This window comes from Agelaius phoeniceus, chromosome 4 (genome assembly GCF_051311805.1).
Source record: "Agelaius phoeniceus isolate bAgePho1 chromosome 4, bAgePho1.hap1, whole genome shotgun sequence".
In the NCBI taxonomy this organism is placed as follows: Eukaryota; Metazoa; Chordata; class Aves; order Passeriformes; family Icteridae; genus Agelaius; species Agelaius phoeniceus.
In genome coordinates this window covers 36,939,121-36,960,695 of record NC_135268.1, presented here as the reverse complement: position 1 = coordinate 36,960,695, position 21,575 = coordinate 36,939,121, and the positions used below count along the sequence as shown (strand labels likewise).

The 21,575-nt window shown below is 37.2% G+C and overlaps 1 protein-coding gene across 5 annotated transcripts in view; it reads right to left on the bottom strand.

Annotated features, from left to right (window-relative positions):
* The window catches only part of CLCN3 (chloride voltage-gated channel 3), a 61,804-nt gene that overhangs the window by 6,464 nt on the left and 33,765 nt on the right, over positions 1-21,575 (bottom strand). For all 5 annotated transcript variants that reach the window (XM_077177313.1, XM_077177316.1, XM_077177314.1 and 2 more), the window contains 10 exons: positions 17,380-17,537; positions 16,314-16,413; positions 14,507-14,694; positions 13,735-13,857; positions 11,338-11,544; positions 10,209-10,289; positions 8,609-9,154; positions 4,373-4,559; positions 2,676-3,074; positions 614-830 (listed from right to left, as the gene is read on the bottom strand). In XM_077177313.1, coding sequence (XP_077033428.1) covers positions 614-830; positions 2,676-3,074; positions 4,373-4,559; positions 8,609-9,154; positions 10,209-10,289; positions 11,338-11,544; positions 13,735-13,857; positions 14,507-14,694; positions 16,314-16,413; positions 17,380-17,537 — 2,206 coding nt within the window. The remainder of the gene's footprint in view (positions 1-613; positions 831-2,675; positions 3,075-4,372; positions 4,560-8,608; positions 9,155-10,208; positions 10,290-11,337; positions 11,545-13,734; positions 13,858-14,506; positions 14,695-16,313; positions 16,414-17,379; positions 17,538-21,575) is intronic.

Here is a 21,575-nt window from a genome sequence, read left to right as displayed (position 1 = left end):
AACTACTTTCCTGAAGTATTTTGAATTGTAGAAACAAAAGTTGCAGATTGAAGTTCCAGAACTAGGAGCAGTTTAGTTGTTAGTATTCCAAAAATCGAAAGCTTGCTGGTAATCGCCATCACTAGACTCCAGAAGAAGAGATACTGACTAGATCATTTTCTGCTTTACTTTTTATGAACCCAGTATTTGTAAATGTTCAGTAACTGCTGGTACATTGCATGTTGCCAGAACACAGATAACAACCAGGAAATACAGGCCTTAGACTCTGCAGAGCACAAGACTAAATTTCTGCAAGACAAGTTGTGTCTCCTCCACAAGCAAGTTGCACAGACCAAGCTTGCTGAATGGCAGTAAATTTTTAACAGAACATCCTAAAATGACTGAAATCATCTGCCTGCTTACTTGGAATACAAAGAAGGCATAAGAATTTCAGAGAGGTGCTACAGCACAGCACATTCTTAATGAACAGCTGGGGTCCTCAGTTGCAATACCAAACCTACCATGGGTTCAAATACCATGATCCTGCTGTATATCCTGGTTCCAATACTCTGATCCTGGAAGTAAAAATTACTGTATCTAAAAAAATGCACAGCATTGCTGCCACTTTACTCACCCATTGTGTGTTACAAGGCACTGCCTCAGACCCAGCTTGCGGAAAATGTCCACCACTATTTCCATTGGTGTGTGGTCTGTCACGGTGAAAGGGCTCATATCAAGGATGCTTCTGAGCTTCAAGGGTCGAGGGCTTTCTGCTGGAAGCGATGGGGTATGCTGGGCAAAACATACCCTGGAACTGCCAACAATCCCCTCCTGCTTCTTTCTAGCACTTTCTTTAAGAAAGACAGGGAAGGGGGAAAAACAGCAGAGGAAGAGGAATTTATATTCTTGCAGTAAGATGTTAATGCAGACATACAGCTCAATCAACACTACCAGGCTCTTGCATATATATTTCCACAGCCACTGCTTTATCCCCAAGGAAGTGGTTGTGCAAAAATCACAAAAGCCATTTGCCATTCCGTTTTAGTCATTATTCAACTAATTGTCTCACCCAAATAAGTAACTTTTATTTACTATAAAGAGGTGGAAAGGCTAAAAAAATAACTACTCAGCTCCTGAAGAAACTGCCAGGGAAAAGTCAATGTCAACTGACAGCCCCCTGAACTTTGTCCTAATACCCAACTTAAACCTCCCTCAGTACAACTTCAGGCCATTCCCTCAGGTCTTATCAGTGGGCACCACAGAGCAGAGATCAGTGCCTGCCCCTCCCCTTGCCCTCATGAGGAAGTTGCAGATTGCAATGAGGTCTCCCCTCAGCCTCCTCCAGACTGAACAGACCAAGTGACTTCAGCCACTTCTCATATGGCTTCCCCTCAAGGCCCTTCACCATCCTTGTGGCTCTCCTTTGGATGATCTCTAATGGCTTTATAACCCTCTGATAATCTGGCACCAAAATTTGCACACAGGACTTGAGGTGAGGCTGTCCCAGACCAGAGCAGACCAGGACAATCCCCTCCCTTGCCTGGCTGGAGATGCAGTGCCTGATGCACCCCAGGATACAGCTGCCCTCCAGGCTGCCAGGGCACAGTGACTCTTAAGACAGACACAACTCAAGACTAAGCAACTTTCACTGTATAATCTCAGCAGCTGAAATGAGTCTTACCTGTGAAAGCATTTTCTAAGATTGTTCTGCTATTCCCCCATTACTCAAGTAAATGCAAACTTTAACTAGTATGGTGTTGGTAATAATATCCAAGTTTTGTACATTCATATACATCCTACATAATGTAATACCATGGTATACACAGTAGTAAAACCACAGGCAAAAATCTGACTGAAGTAAACAGTGTTATGTTCACAAAACATGTTTTAAAAAAGTTTCTGTAGACTTCTGTCCCTTTCTCAAGTGTCTTTGTTGAAGAGATATGTATATATAAAAAAAGTCGTTTAAGATGCAACTTCCATCACTTATTTCATGCACTAAATGTTACAGTTTTGTAACATTTTCTTACATAACAGTGTGTTTCCTCCTTTGGTTATGATAGTAGCCTCAAAATGCACAGAATTTTTCTTGCCAGTGCACAAAGCATTATCACAAGTATCACACAAGCACCAATAATATTCACCCAGAAAGAGATGTTCCAAACAGGGCTCGTATGCTCATGTGCCCAGGGACTAATTTCCCATTACACAAACAGATTGGAAAACATAAACCTAAAATAATTAATATTGCCCTTATCTCTCCATAATACAACCTTGGTTGTTATAACAAAAGTAAAAACCACACTGTTAGAAAGAAATAGGATATACATTTAAAAATTACTTGGACAGTAATTCTCAGAGAATACTAATGGTCAAAATAAGAATTACTCAATTTTGAAGAATGTTACTATAGCATTACTCAAGGAAATGGGGTACTATCAAAAGCCTCAAAAAACTAAAAAATACCAGATTAGATAATGTTTTGACCTACATGAGTATGACAACTTTTGTTTTTACAAGAGACAAAGAGATGAGGATTATCTTCATTTCAGAGCCTGCTACTGAAGATATATTATCATACAGTTAAATCAACCTGAAGTGTAAAAACATACAGAGTAAATTCTATTTTAAATATAAAATAATAGAAACCAATTTAAATTGGTGTATATAATAATGCAGTACTGAAAGTTAATTACCTATTGCAATAGTTAAATCTCTTCTTAGAGCAAACCCCACAAGTCTCTGTGATTCCTTTGACATAATAACAGGAAAACCATTGTAGCTGGTTTCGTTGATCAAGGTTTCTATGTCTTCGACAGTCATATTGTCCTGGGTCAGAACTGCTAAAGGGGGGTCGCTCCGCCGAGGCCTCATCACGTCAGCAGCCAGTGTTGTGTGAGTGAACTCTTCCTTTGCATCCAAGAAAGGATACCCGTTCAGTCGGATGTGTGCTTCATAGATGCCTTCCCTACCAAAGGCATCTCCTACCCACTTACTGGTCATCACCGCAGCCATTAGGGGCACAATATATTCCAGCCCTCCTGTTAGCTCAAAGACAATAACTACCAGGGACACAGTCATCCTTGTCACACCACCTGCAAGGAAAATGATAGCCAGTAACATCTGAGTATCAGATAACAATGATTTTAGAATTTTGTGCCTTCCTGTTGGGAGCTACAAACATAACTTTGACATGAAAGGTCATCTGACAAACATCCTTCTGCGTAATACCAACAGAAGCAGACAGAGAAAATTAACACAGAACTTCAAGAAGTGAAAAACAGAGTTTTAGGGAAAATTCATAGAAAGGGAGGTAATAAAGGGAAAATATGTACAGTTATTTAATGTAAGCTAAGAATAAAACTGTGTGTATCTCCATACCACATCAGGGTTAAAAGTACTGTGAAATGCAAGGAAATCCAGTGATGTAAGAATTTGAAAAAAGAATGGAACTAATGCAAAAATGTCATAGGTAGCAAACCAACAGCTATGTTGTCCAAAGGATTAGGAATTTAATGCTGTTGCTTAATCATAAAAGCTAAACAGAATTATGAGCTGATGAAAAGAAATCTCTTTCTTGGACAACAGAAGACAGGGATTATACTTCTCTTTTGTTATTATTTAAAATAATTATTTTCTGCTAAGGTTTCTGATGCTATATCTTCATTTAATAAAAGAATATGAACTGTTTTTTCGATTCAATCAAGAGTGATTCAATTTGCACTATTAAAAACCAGAACAACCTAAACAACTCTCCAAAACCTAAATTTGTATCACTAGTTTGATTGCCCAAACATAATTTTCCTTAAAGAAAAGTTCTACTTCTTGCAGAATCTGTGCTAAGAGTTTTTAAGTTTAATTGCTAAGGCCACCAAGTTATAAATGAGGACAAGTTTAGGTCCCCAATTTAAGCCTCTTTCCATGAAGCTGATTTTCAATAATTAGACTTGATAAAAATATCTTACACACTTCTAAAACTTTTGTTTGGAAAATGAGTTTCAGGAACAATTTTTTGCAATTCATGTAGTTGTAGAAGCTGATCACACCACTTCCTTCTAATAGTTTTAACTGTACTTGACACTGTAAATGCTCTACTTCATACATTTAAACAAACTGATTTCTCTGACCAATGTAGTGATGACATCTCTTGATACCAAAAAGAGAAAGCATACACTACTAAAATTTTCCTATTTCTCATAAATTTAGATTTCACATTATTTATCAGATCACAAGGATTTCAGGGTCTTGTGTAGAGATGTGAAAGTATTATTCTGGAGAGAAGACCCTATAAACAGATGTTCCAAAACTGCACGAGTTTATGCCTCCTTTCATTTTTTAATAATTATTTTGCTATAAGAAGAAACCAGATACTTATTTGTTATATTTTATTTACCTAAGCATGCAGCAGCACCAACCATGGCATAAAGACCAGGTGTAATACAGTCAGCTCCAACTTCACACCACTCCTTGAAAATGAACCAGTCATGATGGTAGTAAGCCAGCTGCTCCACTGCAATTCCTACAATCCTTCCTGCTATTGCTCCAATTGCCATACTAGGTATGAACAACCCAGATGGAACCTGCAACAAAAACAAAACTGTTGTCATGCTGCTGGGAACATACCTGACACATGACTTAAAAAGTATTTTCTGTATTTTTTTTCTGAAAGAGATGCAAATACTCAAACTGTCAGGTTAAAACCATGTTAAGTGACCTTGGAAGGTTAGTAGACAGAATTCTATTGATATCTCTGACTGAGCTGATTAGGAGAAACCATTTTATGAGCATGTTTGTTTATATCTTACTGTATTTAAGAGAAAATCTACCACCAATACAGGACCAAGAACTAGACTCAGTGCCAAGAGCACAATTCTCTACCATGTGCATGTCCAGTGTGAGCTGTGCTAATCATACAGGGAAGAGTTCCTTATCATTTCCTGTCTCCCTTATTCCTTCACGTTCCTCAGAGTCAACATTCACTTACTAAACAGGACTGCCTTCCTAAACTGCTTCCTGACACTGCTATAAATTAACTAAGCAGGTGAGTTTTAAAGGAGGCTTTGTATTATTATTGCTGTTTCCTGTAGAAATGAGGAATGAGTATATAGAATGCTAAACACACCAAGAGAGAAAAGGCAAGATAATCCCCACCACAAAAAATAGGTAACACAATAGGTTAAAAAAGAAAGAAGCTCCTACTGTCAGTTTAGTTACTTAAAATGTTTTTCTGCTACTAACTAAAGCCTTGTCACACAACCATGGCTTAGTAAAATATTAGTGCAAACTTCCTTTTATCAGCAGTTTCATATAAAGAAACTGTTGTACATCCTTTCTTCTCCTTACGAAGCCAATCTTTCCAAAAAACATACTGGTACCTAAATGTCTCATTAAACTGTAAATGCCTGCTGCTTCTCCTCACAGCAGTTGTTAACAGCAAGATATTTTGTACTGTGACTGAGGTACAGACGTGACTACAAAAAAGGAGCCGAACTTTTACTTTGTCTAAATGCATCTCATCCCATCTTGTTGAAATAACTTAATTAAATATTGCATTCCTGCTGTAACAGGAATCATGTAATTTTTCTTGTACTGTCCAACTGTGAAATTTAAGTACTGTGGAATTCCAAACTATAGATTTTGGTGTGGCATTCAATAGCTGTTGCAGAAATGTATTTCAGAATTGTTGTTGTTGTTAGTATTATTATATTTTGTCTGTATTTATGGTTGCAAAGATTTCTAACAACAAATGAAGGAAAAGCAAACATAGCTTATAATTATTATTACTTTATATTTTGTCTATATTTGGGTGTGCAAAGATGATTTCTAACCAAGAAACCAAGGGAAAACTAACTTTGTGCTGGACACTCAGTAGCATGGGTTTTGAGAAAAAGTTTAATAATCCTTAATTCCTATACTGAATTACCTAATATTTTGGTGTTTACAGAGGTAATATTCAATGATATCATTTTAGTATTTTAGTCTAGTATTCAAATTGTGCATTTATACCACTACTGTTATTACTCATAATTAATTATGCATCTAAGCCCCTTCCTAACTGCTAAAATCAATTTTTTTTCCTGTGTGAAATTCTTCCTCAGTGAACAGTGCAACAGTACCCTGACAAAATCCCCTATTTCCAACATAAAAGTAACTAAATAAACTATTAAAACTGCCTCAGATCCTACTGTGCTAGCAGTACGCAACAGAAATTCAGTCTCCATGTGGAAATTGCATCCAAATTATTTCTGGTCCTTTGGTAATATAACTTTTTATGCACTAGCTCCTTCTCTTCTTTCCATCATATGTGGATAATGGTTACAAGTCTAACTGTAATTATGATTTTACAGGTCCATTTGTTTGCATAAGCCTGTGAATCACAAATCACCAAGGGGAGAGGAATCTTCCCAGAGAAGTAGCAAGGGAAAACAGCTACGTTTTTCCTCTTCTCAGCTTTCTTCTCTGGGACAAGCTCAAATTACACTCCAGAGGAAAAGATTTGTTCTGTGTCATGTGTGTCATCTTTGGAAGAAGCAAGGATTAGGATATGGGTACAACTTTCCACCTCTTTGGTAGTGCAGCTGTGTACCAGTCATGTTCTGAGGCAAAACTGTAACTGCTTCCCACCTGTTGATCAGCATTTAGACACAGTAATGAGTCTACTGATAAAAAGCAGTACAGTATAGGTGCAAAAGCATGAAAGAAAAAAACAAAACAAAACAAAACAAAAAATGCTGCCATATCAGCCTCCTGGTAATGCATCTCCACAGCAGTATTAGCAGCAGGAATCCCTTTGCCTCACTGGCAGCAGCTGGGTAGCTTTGCTTACCTCACAGGAAAGCAGAAAGCAGTTCCTATGGGGAAGATGTGTGTTTGCAGATGGCTACAGCTCCAGGAATAGACCTGGAGAGCCCAGAGGATCTCTTATAATTATTTAAATGACAGTGTAATATTATTTCTTCTCTCTTTTTTTCCTTCTATTTTGAATTTCTTTATTTTATAGAGATAAAGCCTAAAGCAAATAAATATCATTAAAGTAACATCTACTTCTCCAGATCCTGGCTGACATTCTAACTAACCACATGCTTTAAAGCTTCCAAGAAATTAATGTAGCCCAGCTCCATCAATGACAGCAACATAACTCCTTGCCTATTGGCAGAGTAATAAATATATTGTCACAGCTTCACAAAAATACTTCCACACATGCTGAAATTCTGAGAAAATGAACCCAACTCAAATGAAGTATAAGCTCTCCCATTCTGTAAAGCAGTGAATTCTATCTAGTATGCAGTGTGACCTTGTGGTGGTAACCCCATGTTAAAGTGCCAGATGCACATAAACATGTGAATGGTAAAGTAATGTCCCAGATATAAATGAAACCCAGTAAGCGAATACAAAACTAAACAGACTGAAGTGGTCACATCACACAACAGTGCCTGAATTATGGACCTAAGGAAGACTAGCTTTTGAAACACACACTCTAAGGTTCCTCTCACCCACCAACCAACATACAGAACATAACTTCAAATAACAACCTGCAACATCTTCTAAAATATTGAAACATGAGAAACACAACATGATGTTATTGTTCTGTCAGTTACAGAACAGTTGAGGTTGAAGATGACTGCCCAAGACTGTCTGCCCCTGCTCGAGCAGGGTCACCCTCAGCAGGTTGCTCAGGCTTGCAACCAGTCAAGATCTGCGTACTTCCAAGGCTGTTCTCTGCACAGCATATTCCAATGATCAAACACCCTTACAGAAAGAAAGTGTTTTCTTATGCATGCTGTTACATGGAACAGCAACTTACACTGAAAAGTTAAGGCAAATTGAAACACAAATCTTGCTTAGTGAACATTCTATGGGAAGTTTTCACTAAGACACATTTGATTATGGTGTACTTGCAAAAAAAATGAAGGGAGACTGACAAGACAGAAAATGATGAAGTCGTGACAGTTATACATTATCACTCAGAAAACAGCCACAGACTGGGGAGAAGCTGAAGCCACCTCCAAAACAGATCTATCAAACAACTGGGAAAAACAAAAATTATGCTGCTTGTAATGGAAATTAAATTTCCAGTACAGTCACATGAACAAAGCCCACTTTCTCATCACAGGACGCAGTACTGGAAAATACAGCAGAAGAAATCATCATGGTCTCCTTTTAACATCAGTAGTAATTAGATTTATGTGAACAATGAGGAGAGTGGACATAAGAATTACCACCAATGAGTAGTGTAAAGGGTCCAGTCTGTTCTTATTCCAAGTAACAGGAAGATTAGGGAATCTGAGTGGTTATGCTCAAACTTTGCTCTTGGAAATTTTAGAATCATCCCTTATTGCTGAATCAGGCCCATACAAACAGACATCCATCCACACACACACAGTTACTGCTCCCTACTGCATTTAGCACATTTCTATTCAGCTGAACAAAGGATTATTCTGAATCTAATTAAAGTTATTACTGTTTGCTACAGTACTTGCTTACTAGCTAAAAGGAAAAAGACCTCTTTTTAAAAGAAATAACATGAAAAAAAAAAAAAACAAAGCTTCTAGCTTTGAGAGATGGGAAATGAGAAAGGCAATAATTAAATGATGACAGCAGATAAGAGAGCTACCGCATTCACACTTACCTTGATACCAAAAGTGAAGACTGTCATGATAATTTTAAATATGAGTGCTAAACACAACTGCCATATAGCTGAATAGACTCCAGTGCCTGCTGGGCGGTCAGGAATATCATCTACAATTTTGCTTGCATTCATATCATTTCTGTAGTCACACAGCGAGGAGGATTCCAATGGCCCACAGTCTGTGAAGAGCTCCTTAATAAGCTCACTGGTGTTTAGCCTTGTATATGGATTAGGAAATGCAATCACAGCTGTTATTGCTGCAACAATAATAACCTCCAGGACAGGATACTTCCCAAATTTTGTAGATTTGCGTCGACGACACCATGCAATATTTGCTCGGATGAAAAATGCTCCCCAGAGCCCACCAAATACTCCCAGAAGAATAAAAGGAAGCAGTTCAAAAAGGTACCAAGGAGTGTGATATTCCACATAAAAAAGGACTAGGCGGCTATTACCAAAAGGATTGATGGACCTTAGAACAAATGCAGCTACTAAAGCAGCAAAAAATGATCTCCATAAAGTTTTCAGTGGGAAATAGTAACTGACCTGCAAAAGACAATACATGAGAATTATTAGTGATTCAATTAAAGACCTGGAAAGACAGGCTTCTGCATGTGTTAGAACACTGCTGCTCACATGGTATAAGCTGAAAAAGCTGCTCTGCTTTATGTCTCTTACTAGCCTTCATGAGAACCAGTGTGTACCAGCTGTACTCTCAGATTTCCTGCTAATATTTTCATCTCCTTTCAACCTCTATTGAAATGTTTATCACAGATCTGTTATTTTTAAGATGTATGATTAAAACTAACAAAAAAAAATTAAAAAGCCTCAAAACAGAACATGCACTTTCATTTTTAAGCCCCACATAGCCTGATTTGAATTTTAAGACAGTTTTCTTCTTCATTTTCTGGAAACAGAGGAAGTCCTCAAAATACCCTAACAACATAACAAAATTACACATGAAAGAAATATCTTCCCAACTTTTAATTCAGAGATTTTTAGGGCTTTAATTGTCTTTAAAAATACCAATGATAGAAATAACATTCTTACATATTTTGAAAATTACAGTTAAAGCTAATTTAGCATAACACATTTTTTGGAGAAGAGAATTTCCTTCCTTTGGAGGTAAGTTTTATAGTATATTTGCCCTTTTAATAATTATCATATTTTTGTTAATTATCATATAATTGTGTTTAGTGTCTGAAACTTTAGGTATTGGTTAAAAACTTGCTTTACAAAACTGTCCAATAAGTCTTGAAAGCCTTTTTCAAAAATTAAGAGCCCTGTATTTTTTTTCCAGAATAAACTCCTAGACTGAAAAGCTGCTGTGTCTCTATCTGTATGTAAACTGTAGTAATTAACAGACTCAGCCCTTTTCCAGAATAAAATAACTGAGAATAAAGTAAGGCTGACATTCATTTAAAAAAAAAAATATATATCTTCGGGAGTTTGCTGGTAACAGGACTCTTTGCTTTGAAATATGGGTCAAAAAATAATTTCCTTCTTTGGAGAGACTCCATAGCTTAAAGGAGTCTGAAATTATTTTAGGTAAGAGAGATTTTTTAAAACATTTATTCTTCAATGCCATCTCTTGACATACCTCCTCCAGACTGAAAAGGACTCCACCAATTGGGGCACCAAAGGCTACAGAAACTCCTGCTGCTGAGGCAGCTGACAATACCTGGAAAACGATAAAAGGTGAGGGGTTTGTCACAGTCTATGTTGTAAACATGAACAACAAAATCTCACTATAGCTATAAACCAACTTCACTGATGACAGAGCAGAGCAGAGGCATGGCAGAGCAGATCTTCACCCTGCAGCCCTGGCAAACTCCTGGCAAGCTCCTGACAAGAGCCATGGCCTGTGAGAAGGAGCCCAAGCAGGAGCAAGTTTCTTGCAAGCACTGCAGCCTGTGGGTGATCCAGGCTGGGCAGTCCTGAATGGCTGTACCCTGTGGAAAGGACCCATGCTGAAGGTATTTGTGAAGGACTGTCTCCCATGGGTGGGGACCCACATTGGAACAGAGAAAGAGTATCAAGAGGAAGGAGCAGCAGAGACACAGTATCCCCTTGTGCCACTTTGGGACAGAAGAGTTAGGAGTGAAACTGAGCCTTTCAAGAAGGGACAGTGGGGGCAAGATACATTTAGTTTTGTTTTCATTTCTCGCTAGTCTACTGTTGGCAGTCAAGTAACTTTCCTCAGGTCTGGTCTGTAATGGTAACTGGTGAGCAATCTCCCAGTCCTCATCTTGACGTCTGAGCTTTTCATCTGACTCTCTCCTGCTGTCCTGCCAACACAGAGGGGTGAGAGAACTGCTTGGCTGGCACCAAGTCTAACCCACCACACTCTCGTTAACAACAGTGAAGTGAAACAGGGCAGCAAACACTGCTGTCACCAGGAACACTTTGTTCATGGGTTCAGAGTACTCTGCTGTCCTCACCATTGAAGACACCCATCAATTACCAAAGTTCAGAGACAAGCACAGAATTTTAATAAAACCAAATGGTCTCTGAAGGGGAGACCATTCTGGAGTGGAGACCAAACTGACACTGCCATAGAAATTATTTACCTGTCAGAATGCTGGGGATAATACATTGTTTTTAACATAATAAATAACAATTGATAATCACTAAACATTGTCCAAGAGAACAAAGATCATCTTTTAAACAAATCAGTGTAAATGCACCAATATTCAATACCTTCTAGAAATGCTTTTTCAAGAACTTACCTCTCTTTTTTTAGCTTCATTTGTACTGTATTTTGGAAAGAGGTAGGAAAAAATATTCCCACAGCAGCAGGCAACATGTACCAAAGGACCCTCTTTTCCTAAACTTAAACCTGATGCAACAGCCAAGACTAAAGTAATTGTTTTTATCATCAAAGTCCACTTCCCCAAGTAACCTCTGATGATGAAGCCGCTCAAAATAGTTTTTATCTGGAAGAAATAAAAAACTGTATCTGTTACTGCATTCTTCAATTTTCAGAAAATAATTCATCCATTAATTTTAGCTGCAGAACTTCAAAGCCAGCTGTTTGGAATGACTAACTTTGTCACACTTTAAAACATGTATCATTCAGATTGCCACACCAGGTCTATCTGCTTGCCAGAAGCTTTTCATTTGCAACTTACTCTAAAACACTGGGTAATAACATACAACTACAGTTTCAATTACATTTAGTAGAAAATTATCGGCAGCAGCTTCTAAGACTGGATTAATCAGTTTGTGATGCAAATTATGTAAAAAGGCAGAAAATTTCTAAAGGAAAAATAAATCTGCAAAAACTATACTCAAGATCAATCTATTGTAGCAATATCCCAACTTGCACCAATATCACCCCTGTTTTCTCTTTGTGTTTTACCATCACTACATAAAAAACAACAGTAGATTTCTCCACATAAAGATGGAAAAGATCAGCCTATGTCCACCAGAAAAATCCGTGACTTGCCAAAGGTATTGTCGGCTGGCTAAGCAAACCAATGCCACCTCTTTAGCACTTTCTAGCCTTTTGCTTAATGTTGATTCTATTCGCCATGCGACACTTCAAAATAGGGCTGCAATTGATTTTCTTTTACTTGCACAAGGCCGTGGTTGTGAAGAATTTGAGGGCATGTGTTGCATGAATCTTTCTGATCATTCACAGTCCGTTCACTCCCAACTCTCTGAGTTGCGGAGGTTAACTGGGAACCTACAGGTAGAATTGGGCCTTGGTATTGATGGATGGCTCAAATTGTTAGGCCTGGGATCATGGTTACACTCTATTGTTAAGGTCACCATTATAGTGGGAATTATAGCTTTGTTAGTAGTATTAATTTTGCCGTGCTTTTGCATATGCCTACAGAACATGGTGCAAAAGACGGTATCTGCCGCATTCCATCAGACCATGCTTGTTCAACAGAAAAACGGGGGAAATGTGGCGAGCTTTGTGGACAGTTGGCTAGCTGAGAAAGGTCATGTCGACATAATACTGTTGGCTAAGTTAGAAGGAGACAAGTTTAGGATTTAGCAGTCAGTGTCCAATCACTGACAAGGGCATTGTGCCCTTGCTGCAACAACAGGATAGAGGAGAGGATCTTTTGCCAGGAATATGAGGATAGTTTCAGCAGAATAACCACAAGAATGTAGAAGTAGTAACAAAATAACCATAAGAGTATAGAAGTAGGTGTGGTTGACCGATAAGTAATTAACCAATAATGAGCTCAGCTTTACAATATGTATAAGCTTCATTAACACCAATATAAATATGCGTGAACTATCAATAAACTTTGAGACTTGCTGATCACGTATATTGTGTGCCGCATTTCTTCCGCCGATCCGACAATTACTGTGCTTAAAAATGCTATATTATAAGCCTGGCAAATATGCCCATGCAGAGTAAATAATATACAGCTACCATATCACAACATGTCCCTAAATAGGATGTACATAAACACTGGACAGCTGTGTCTAGAAAGTAAAGACAGCTAGATTTGAAAACAAATTTAAGATGAAATTTCTTCTGGAATAATGGCACAGAACTACTCCAGGCTTAAACAGAGGTGGATAAAAAATATTTATAGAAAAACTGAAGAAGTAAGACTGACCAGATTGATTTGACTTTGGATTTTTCTCTCCCATTCTGTGGATAGTAGCAGACAGCAATTGTGAACAGTGAGTTTTTGAGGATACTACACATTTCACATTGTGACTGTTCATTGGTTTGTGCTAGTTAAGGCAGCTGAAGGCATTGCAACAAAATATTGATTGCTCTATCAAATGACCAAAATTGTGTCAATGAATCACTGCCCTCTTATCACCATAGGGAGGGTGTGGACTAGGGGAGGTTAGGAAATCATTCTTCAGAACTATACTAATCCAAATGCTTCCTTAAAAAGTGGTCCCAACAGAAGCAAAATCTACTAACTCAGGTGATTCTTTTAAGTTTGGGGTATTTTCTCAGAAACAATTAGCAAAATTACCATGTTTTCAGTTTGAATACTTGTATTAATATATTTCTTCAAAGACACAGGGTGCTTCCTCTTGCCTTTCCCCTGACCCACTAAGGCAGCAGTAATCTACACATTATTATGAAACACCTATTTTATATATATATATGTATATATATATATATATTAGTTAGACCTCACCTCAGGTATCCCTGAGCCACAGGCGTAGGGAGCAAATACCTTCACGAGAGAAACTGCTAAGAAGGCAAAGCTCAAAGCCCAGAAAATGTACATGATGTAGTTCATTATGTATGAACCTGGACCCTAAAAGCAAAAACAAAATGTCAAAAAATAGGTTTGATATAAGAGCAAAATCACTACTTAAAATACTCCAGAAGCACTTCTGCTGCAAGTACATTAATACACATATTTTGAGACACAGTAATTATTGCCAAGAGAGAGTTTTGTTTGAAAAGCATGAAGCCATGACACTTGCACATTAGCACAGACTTATAAAAGGTAGAAAGTGTTCTAACATTTCCTCTTGAAAAGAAAAAATAAACATTGAACAGGTATGTTTTTAATAGCTAATAGTTGCTAAAATCTAGTAAAATATTGAGTAAATCTTCCTTATTTAAAAAATGTGATAGAAAAAATCAAGCAAATCTATTCTTAGTTATCAGAGAATACCATAAATGGATTTAATTTACATACAGCTATGATCAAGAATAGAAATTCTTGTGTTATCAACAGCTCTATATTCTCATAACTTCCTTACATTTGCAAAACTCCAAGCTCCCTTGTAATTCATGAAATACACATTTATTACACTATAATCTAGTAATCAATTCAAATGCTGAAAAATGGCACAGACAGTACAACTTAAATTCATGTTTAGAATCCTAACCTTAAGACCATTATTTTTTTCCCTATTCAGCCAAGCTGTTGAACAAGGCATTCAAAGAATACTCACTTCTGCTTGCCCAATTATTAGCTCTGCCCATGTTTTCCACTGCGGACATTTATCTCTCTCTTCAAATGTGGTCTCATTTGAACCCCAACAACACTGCTCATGGTTAAACCACAAAGCACTAAGGCAAATGCCTTCCTTCAAGTCAGTCATCCAGTCAGCAGCTATGTCAATTAATCCTGCCAATGCCCCTGTTGTAGAAACAGTTTTGTATTAATGTTCTGGTAAACAGAAATAACACACACAGCTAAAATGAAGGAATGTGCTCATATTAACTGAAGTATTAGGTATTAAGTTAATTAAACGAACATTTAATATACTACTGGTTTCTAGGATTATATCCTGTTTTTTGTTACGGTAAGACTAATATTTGCTGAAGAATTAAGTACTTTGTATATTTCCCAAGTTAAATAGTTAAATGAGAGGTTTTTTTTGCCTTTTTTTTCCCTATACCACAGTTCTCCAACAGTCCACTGAAACCAAGGAGTTAAGAGTAAAAAGAGAACTGTTACTTTTTTGTGATGAAGCAGTTTATACAGCATCAAGCCTGCTGGAAAGAGATGGGATTCACCTGTCTAAAAGGTGGAAAAGGATTCTAGCCTATGTGTTGGCAAGTCAAAAGCAGTACTTCAGTAGAACAGAATTTCAACCAAATTATTAAAACAGGTAAACATAAGATCTCCTTGTGACTGAACTCAAGGTTGTACCATTTAAGATCCACTAGACATGCAAGAGAAGGCATCTGAGACTGAAAAACCTACCAGTGTGCAAGACCAGAATTTGCTCACTTTGTTACTCAGAAACAGAATAAAGGAATTTTAATAAACAGCAGCTTAAGGGGTTGAAAACACTACACTGCATGTTCCCACTGACATTATCATAAACAATTTCCAGTGATTATACAGATTATACACTCCTGGTTTGTGCACCCAGAAGTATATAAACATGCTACAAACTTTGCATATATATTAATTTATATGTGATTTGTGAAAGTGATTATGTATATACCTAAGCAGTAATTATACTGTTACCATGCTTTTTAATAAGCATAGCCTTACTCCACAACTAACTTTCCTAACATTTAATCTAATATGTTTAAACATCTATTTGAAGTACTTATTTTGAAAAACTGGGCACAAAGTTTGTGACCATTTCTTACTGCAGGTTTTAGTCACTTCAAACTATACTAACAGAAAAAGCAGCAGCACTGCCTGACCACTGGGCCACAAACTATTGGATGGTTTTAGCTGTAAAATCCATTCTAAAATACATTAAGAATGAAAGAGAGAATTGAAGTATAAGTCAACAAACTCTACCTGTTAAAGTCAATATTTTCTGTGGAAAAACCTCTGTAAAGGTACAACATAAACATATAGCTAAAATTCACTAGTCCATAAACACATGCTTTACAAGGAAGTGTGCTTGCCAAAACTACACTTATACCAGGGCTACTTTTACAATCCACACTTCCACAAGAAATCCTACAGGTAAAAACCAAAATTTTACAGAAAAGGAAAACATAAATCTCAATCACAGAATTAAAGAACATTGATAGCTTAGTAGGTGGAAGTTCAATAACTTGAGAAATTCTCTCTAAATTCAGTGAGGATTTTGGTTCCCATCTGATCAGTACACCCTCACCTCAAAATGGTAAAGCTTGTCAATTGAGATAGTCAACTTTTTTCTTCCCTTATGGAACTGTTGTAGTAGACTGAACCAGCTCTTAGCTGGGTTGGTGGAGAACAAAGGAAAAACACAACAACTATACTTGCTGACAAATAAGAAAAGAATCCTTTGTGTTTTCATTTACCTGATGCCAAGCCAGTTAATGTGACTACCAACCATCCTGACCATGCATCGTACAAACTTTTTGTCATCTCCCATGCTGATTCTTTCTTCTTGCTGTTAATCTGCAAAGAGAAATCAGTATATAGAGTTGTAAGTATTTCAGTAATATGAATAATGAAACAAAAAGAAGTATGACACACAAATTGTGTGATGCAAGCAAAGAAACCCTCTCCTGAAATCACAAGTGTTCTCCTTGTATTTAGTGCTTCACATAGATAAATCAGCTTAGTTATTCAGACATCAAGCAACTGACAGAGAAACATATATTTGCTTAATTTAAAGAACTAAAATCCAGGAAATACATTATTAGGATAATTAAATACCTTCTGTGGCATACACCTAAACTGTGAATTGTAATATTATTTCCCTCCTATACATTAAATATTTTTGAACTTCAATTGAAGTGTTAGCATACTAATAATAAGCTATTTCATATGATTCAAATTCCAAAACTTCTACTTCAAATACAAACATCTTTATGTTTAGACTAAAAAACACATAAAAGTAAAATAAAATAAAAAACTGGATAATTACCCTAAAGTACTTCTAGACAACTATTATTGTACTGAAAAAGTTGCTATTCTTATTTTATCCTTATTTACTCTGCACACTTAGCTGCAGTGGCAGAGACACTTGTGTCAGTACAAAAGCAATATACGTCACATCACGCTTCACTTTTCTGTACAAGTACCATCAAAACCACTATTGTACTATTACAAATATATCTACACTGGAAAATAGCCTTTAATATAATAGCATGAAAAAAATGCACAACTTTAAAAAAGGTATTTGGGTGACAGGGACCTATTCCCACTCTATTAAATTACTGCTTTTTTTTTTGAAGTTATAATAATGCTGCAAGACTGCAGGTACCCAGCTAAGCAGTGCTTTTTAAACAGTATTCAAGTAGTTCTAGCTGATGTAACTATGTACATATTTAAAGGACGTGCATATATTTGTATGTGTTACTGAATCAGACCTTAACTCCAACATCCAACCAAAAAGGTTTTATTATTTATCTCAAGTACCCGTCTATGCCTTTCTCTGTCTTTGCACTTCTCTCGAACCCAGTCAATGGTATGGAAGTCATCGTATGTTCCTACTCCAGGAATTGGCTCATCCAGAAGGTCCAGTAAATGTGTTGAACTGTTGATATTTCCTCCATTTGTCATTGTATAATGAGTTCCTGCAGAAGAGAAACACAGGAATCAATTAATTCTGTGATAAATTAAGTATTCAAACTGTGTTCATAGCACAGAAATTTATGAAGAAGTAATTAAGACACTTTCCATACTAAGCATATTGTATTGTCATTTAGGTTCTCCCAGTGCTGCATGCTACTCCTCTTTACTGTCATTCAGCTGTAAGTTAAATCTGTGTATTAGTGACTTTGTGTTTCCAGTGGTTAAATAGCAATGTCCTAGTCAAATTATTGTTCTGTTTTGTGTGAAGACTCCAGAAAAACTTCAATAGAAGCAAGTGGAAAAAAAAGAGCAACTATGACACACATTTAACTTGAAGTTTATTTCAGTCTATGAACTACCAGAGGAAAACCTGTTTGTACAAAAACAAAGCAAGGATGATTAGCTAGAAAGTTCACAGTACCTTCGTTTGTAACCAGTAATTTCTAAATATACATTCTATTGATTACCAATCTCTCCTACACATCTAAACCAAACCTAAAATACATTATTAACCGATTGCAAATGCATCTAAAAAGCAACAAGAAACCAAACAAATACTTGTATTTTTTTTTATGTATTTTTTTCAGGTAAATTACAGAGCAGTCCTCGGTAATGAAATTGGAAACATTGTATAAAGAAAATATCTTCTGCTAATTTGCCATCACTAGGTAGTTTCTTCCCAGGCAGCTGGCAGAGCAACAGCCCCACGAATATTTACTGCACTGATCAGAGTAAGAAGAGCAAGAGGGGGGTACTGAGAAGTTTTCCATTTTCAAAAGTGATAAAATAAAGTTTTCACTTTTTTTAAGCTTTCAAATGTCATAAATTCTGTAATATATCAGCTTTTTTTCTTAGTCCTCACTTGTTTGACTAAGAACAAAATATTTTGCCCAACAATATACAGCACACCACAGTAATCTCTATTCATAAAGACATAGGCTCAAGTTGACCAAGATTTCTATCACTTCAGACAGACACCAGAACTCATTTCAGTGTAGACTGACACTGGGATTTTTAGAGAGGTGGGGGGTTTTTTAACCTGGGGTGGGTTTTTTGGGTTGTTTTTGTGGTTTGTTTGTTTGTTTCCAGGCTTCTTTAACTGAGCTTCTTGGTATTGTCATCAGAAATTTCCAACTAACCAAAAACCAAAACTGACAAACATCAAAGGACCTACCTGTAAACTTCCAAATGCTATAAATGCTGAATTCACCAGCCCAAGCCCTCATAATAACTCACAATTACATTTAAACATTTAAACAAAGTAAAATGTGTCTTTTCCCTTTACAAATGTGAACTCTAAGATCTAGAAGAAGCAGTGTGACACCTGGCATTACACTATGACCAAAGAGGTGCCTCAGTCATCCATTGCTTAAGAGGTCATGTTGATGCCTACTATAACATATTGTTTACTCAGACATTTTCTTAGTGGTGAAAGACAAAACAAGAAAATAATACAAAATTCATATTAAGACAAAACACAATTATAATTTTCAAGATACACAAACAACTATTATTACAAATTCTATAAAGATTAAAAGAAAAGCACAGAAAACAATGCAAATGTAGCAGACAGTTCCCCAGTAACACCAATATTGTTCTCTTACGTGAGCCTGGCTGCCATCTTTACCTTAATACCTTTTTCCCCAGTCTATGCCATACTAAATTCCCCCTCATCTATTTCCCATAGCTAAGCCCTGTAAATCTCTTCCCAAAGCTGCTGCTAGTCTCTCTTAAAGAGATGTAAAGAAGCATTACCTATGCTTCCATTAATAAAAGACTAACAACAATTTAAATCAGGTTTGCTAATAGAGGTGATTGTGAAAACCTTGCTTTAGGATAAGGAATTCAATTCCCTTGCCACTTCCAATTCTCCTAACTAGAAGTCTAAAATACATGTCTGGATAGCTGAAAAGGCAAGGTGATCTTGTGGAAGAGACACTAACAAAATTCACAGTGTGATAACTAGTTTAGCTCTCAGAATTAAGACAGTAACAGAATCCATTATTAAAATATTATTTTTGCATGAAATCAGCTTCCTCTGGCAAAGCAAGGGGACATAAATTAACCTCACCCACAGCTTAATTATTAATCTCCTACAAAGCTCCAATGTGATGACACAGTTTCCTGAACCTGAGTGAGTAGGGTTGGGCAAAAGCTTGTCTTTGCTCTGGAGGAGTTGATTTTATGCCCTGCTATAAATGAAGCAGCACCTAACTACAAGGAGCATGCAATCCTATGCCACAGAAGGCAAAGAAAAGTTGAGAGTTATAAATGAATCACAAACAGTAAAAGATTATTTTATGCATATCACAAGGTGCTAAATTGGAATTTCCACCAGGGGATTATCAGAGATGCTATCATCAGAGATGGCACTATACTAATTGCACCTGACCCACAGCAGAACTTGGAGCAGATTACAAATGATGATGGTCATTGTCTAGATACAGTAAAAATCACACTGAAACTATGTCACATTCCTACTTTGCCAACAGTTGCTGGCACACCAAATACCGGAATATAAGTGATTATTGTATGATGGGGAAGAGACACAGAAGAAGATATGAAGCTGAAGAGGAGGTTTTGTTGAATACAGAGCTGCCATGAGTGCCTGATGCAACAACTGAATAGCTGTAATCTCGTACCAAGTGATAAAACAGGCAGCAGTGAGCGTGGTAGAAAGGCTTCCTTAGAGGACCATGAAGAGAACACCTCTACAAAATCTGCTGCTTGGTATCTAAGATACAGAACTCTGAGATAACATTCTCCTGCTAGCATTATGATCTATGTAGTATACAACTATTCTAAAGTGGATGTTAGAGAAAGATACTTTTACTAAGACTCAACATTTTTCCAACCTCTCTACCCTTCCTTCTCTAGAATTTCACACAGCAAGATGCTCCTTCCAGCTATGAAGATAATGATTCTCATCAGCATAAATGCACAAATTCTCACTATTTACTCCCAGTTCCAAAGTCTCATTAAATGTATTTTCAATGCAATGTTAAAACCCTTACCAGAACACAAATATTTCATCACAACATTCTAACCATCAGGCAGGAAATCATCATTACCTAGATAAATTGTAGAAATATTTCCCCTTCCGTCCTCTCCCTCTCCCACTCCTGAAGTTTCAAGATGCTTTCACAGGCTACGTGCTTTTCACCACAACAGAAGCAGTTTTGGTCTTAAAAACCACAACAAGCACTTAGCATACCAGATGTATAGGTATAGCTTCTAGCTATGATAAGAGAACACTTCTAAAGTTCGTATGAGGACACCCAAGCCATTTTGGAGCTGTAAAGAAAGTAAAGCCTTTTTGTTACATATGAGTTTGCTTAAGTTTTTATGAGATTGGAAGGTAATGGTAAAAGTGGCATGCAGAACTTTAATTAGTACTGCTATTCCAAACTAACCCATGTTACTAGAGAGAGGGAAACAGTAGATTGATGTTTTCGGAGACTTAGTACAATTCGTAAGAATCCTTATAAAGCAAACATAGTCATAATACACTTTGCAAAAATAAGGCAAAACCACAGAATAGTTTAGGTTCAAAGACCTTAAAGATCATCTAGCTCTTGGGCAAAGACACCTTTCACTAGACAGGCTGCTCAAAGTCCCATCCAACCTGGCCCTGAACACTTTCAGACATGGGGCATCTACAGCTTATCTGATGGGCATCCTGTTCCAGTGCCTCACCACCATCACAGTAAAGAATTTCTTCCAGTATCTAATCTAAACCTCCTCTCCATTTGAAGCCTTTCCCCCTCATCCTGTCACTATGCACCCTTATAAATAGTCTTTCTCCATCCCTCTTGTAGGCTCCTTTCAGGTACTGGAAGGCAACAATTACATCACCTCAAAACCTCTCTCCAGGCTGAACAAACCCAACTCTCTCAGCCTTTCCCCATAGGAGAGGTGCTTGGTGTCCCTCTGCTGGACTTGCTCCAACAGGTCAGGGTCCTTCCTGTGCTGGGGAAGGACAGCATTCTGCTCCTCAAGAGGAGAGGAGCAGAATCCCTCCCTGGCCCTGCTGCCCACCC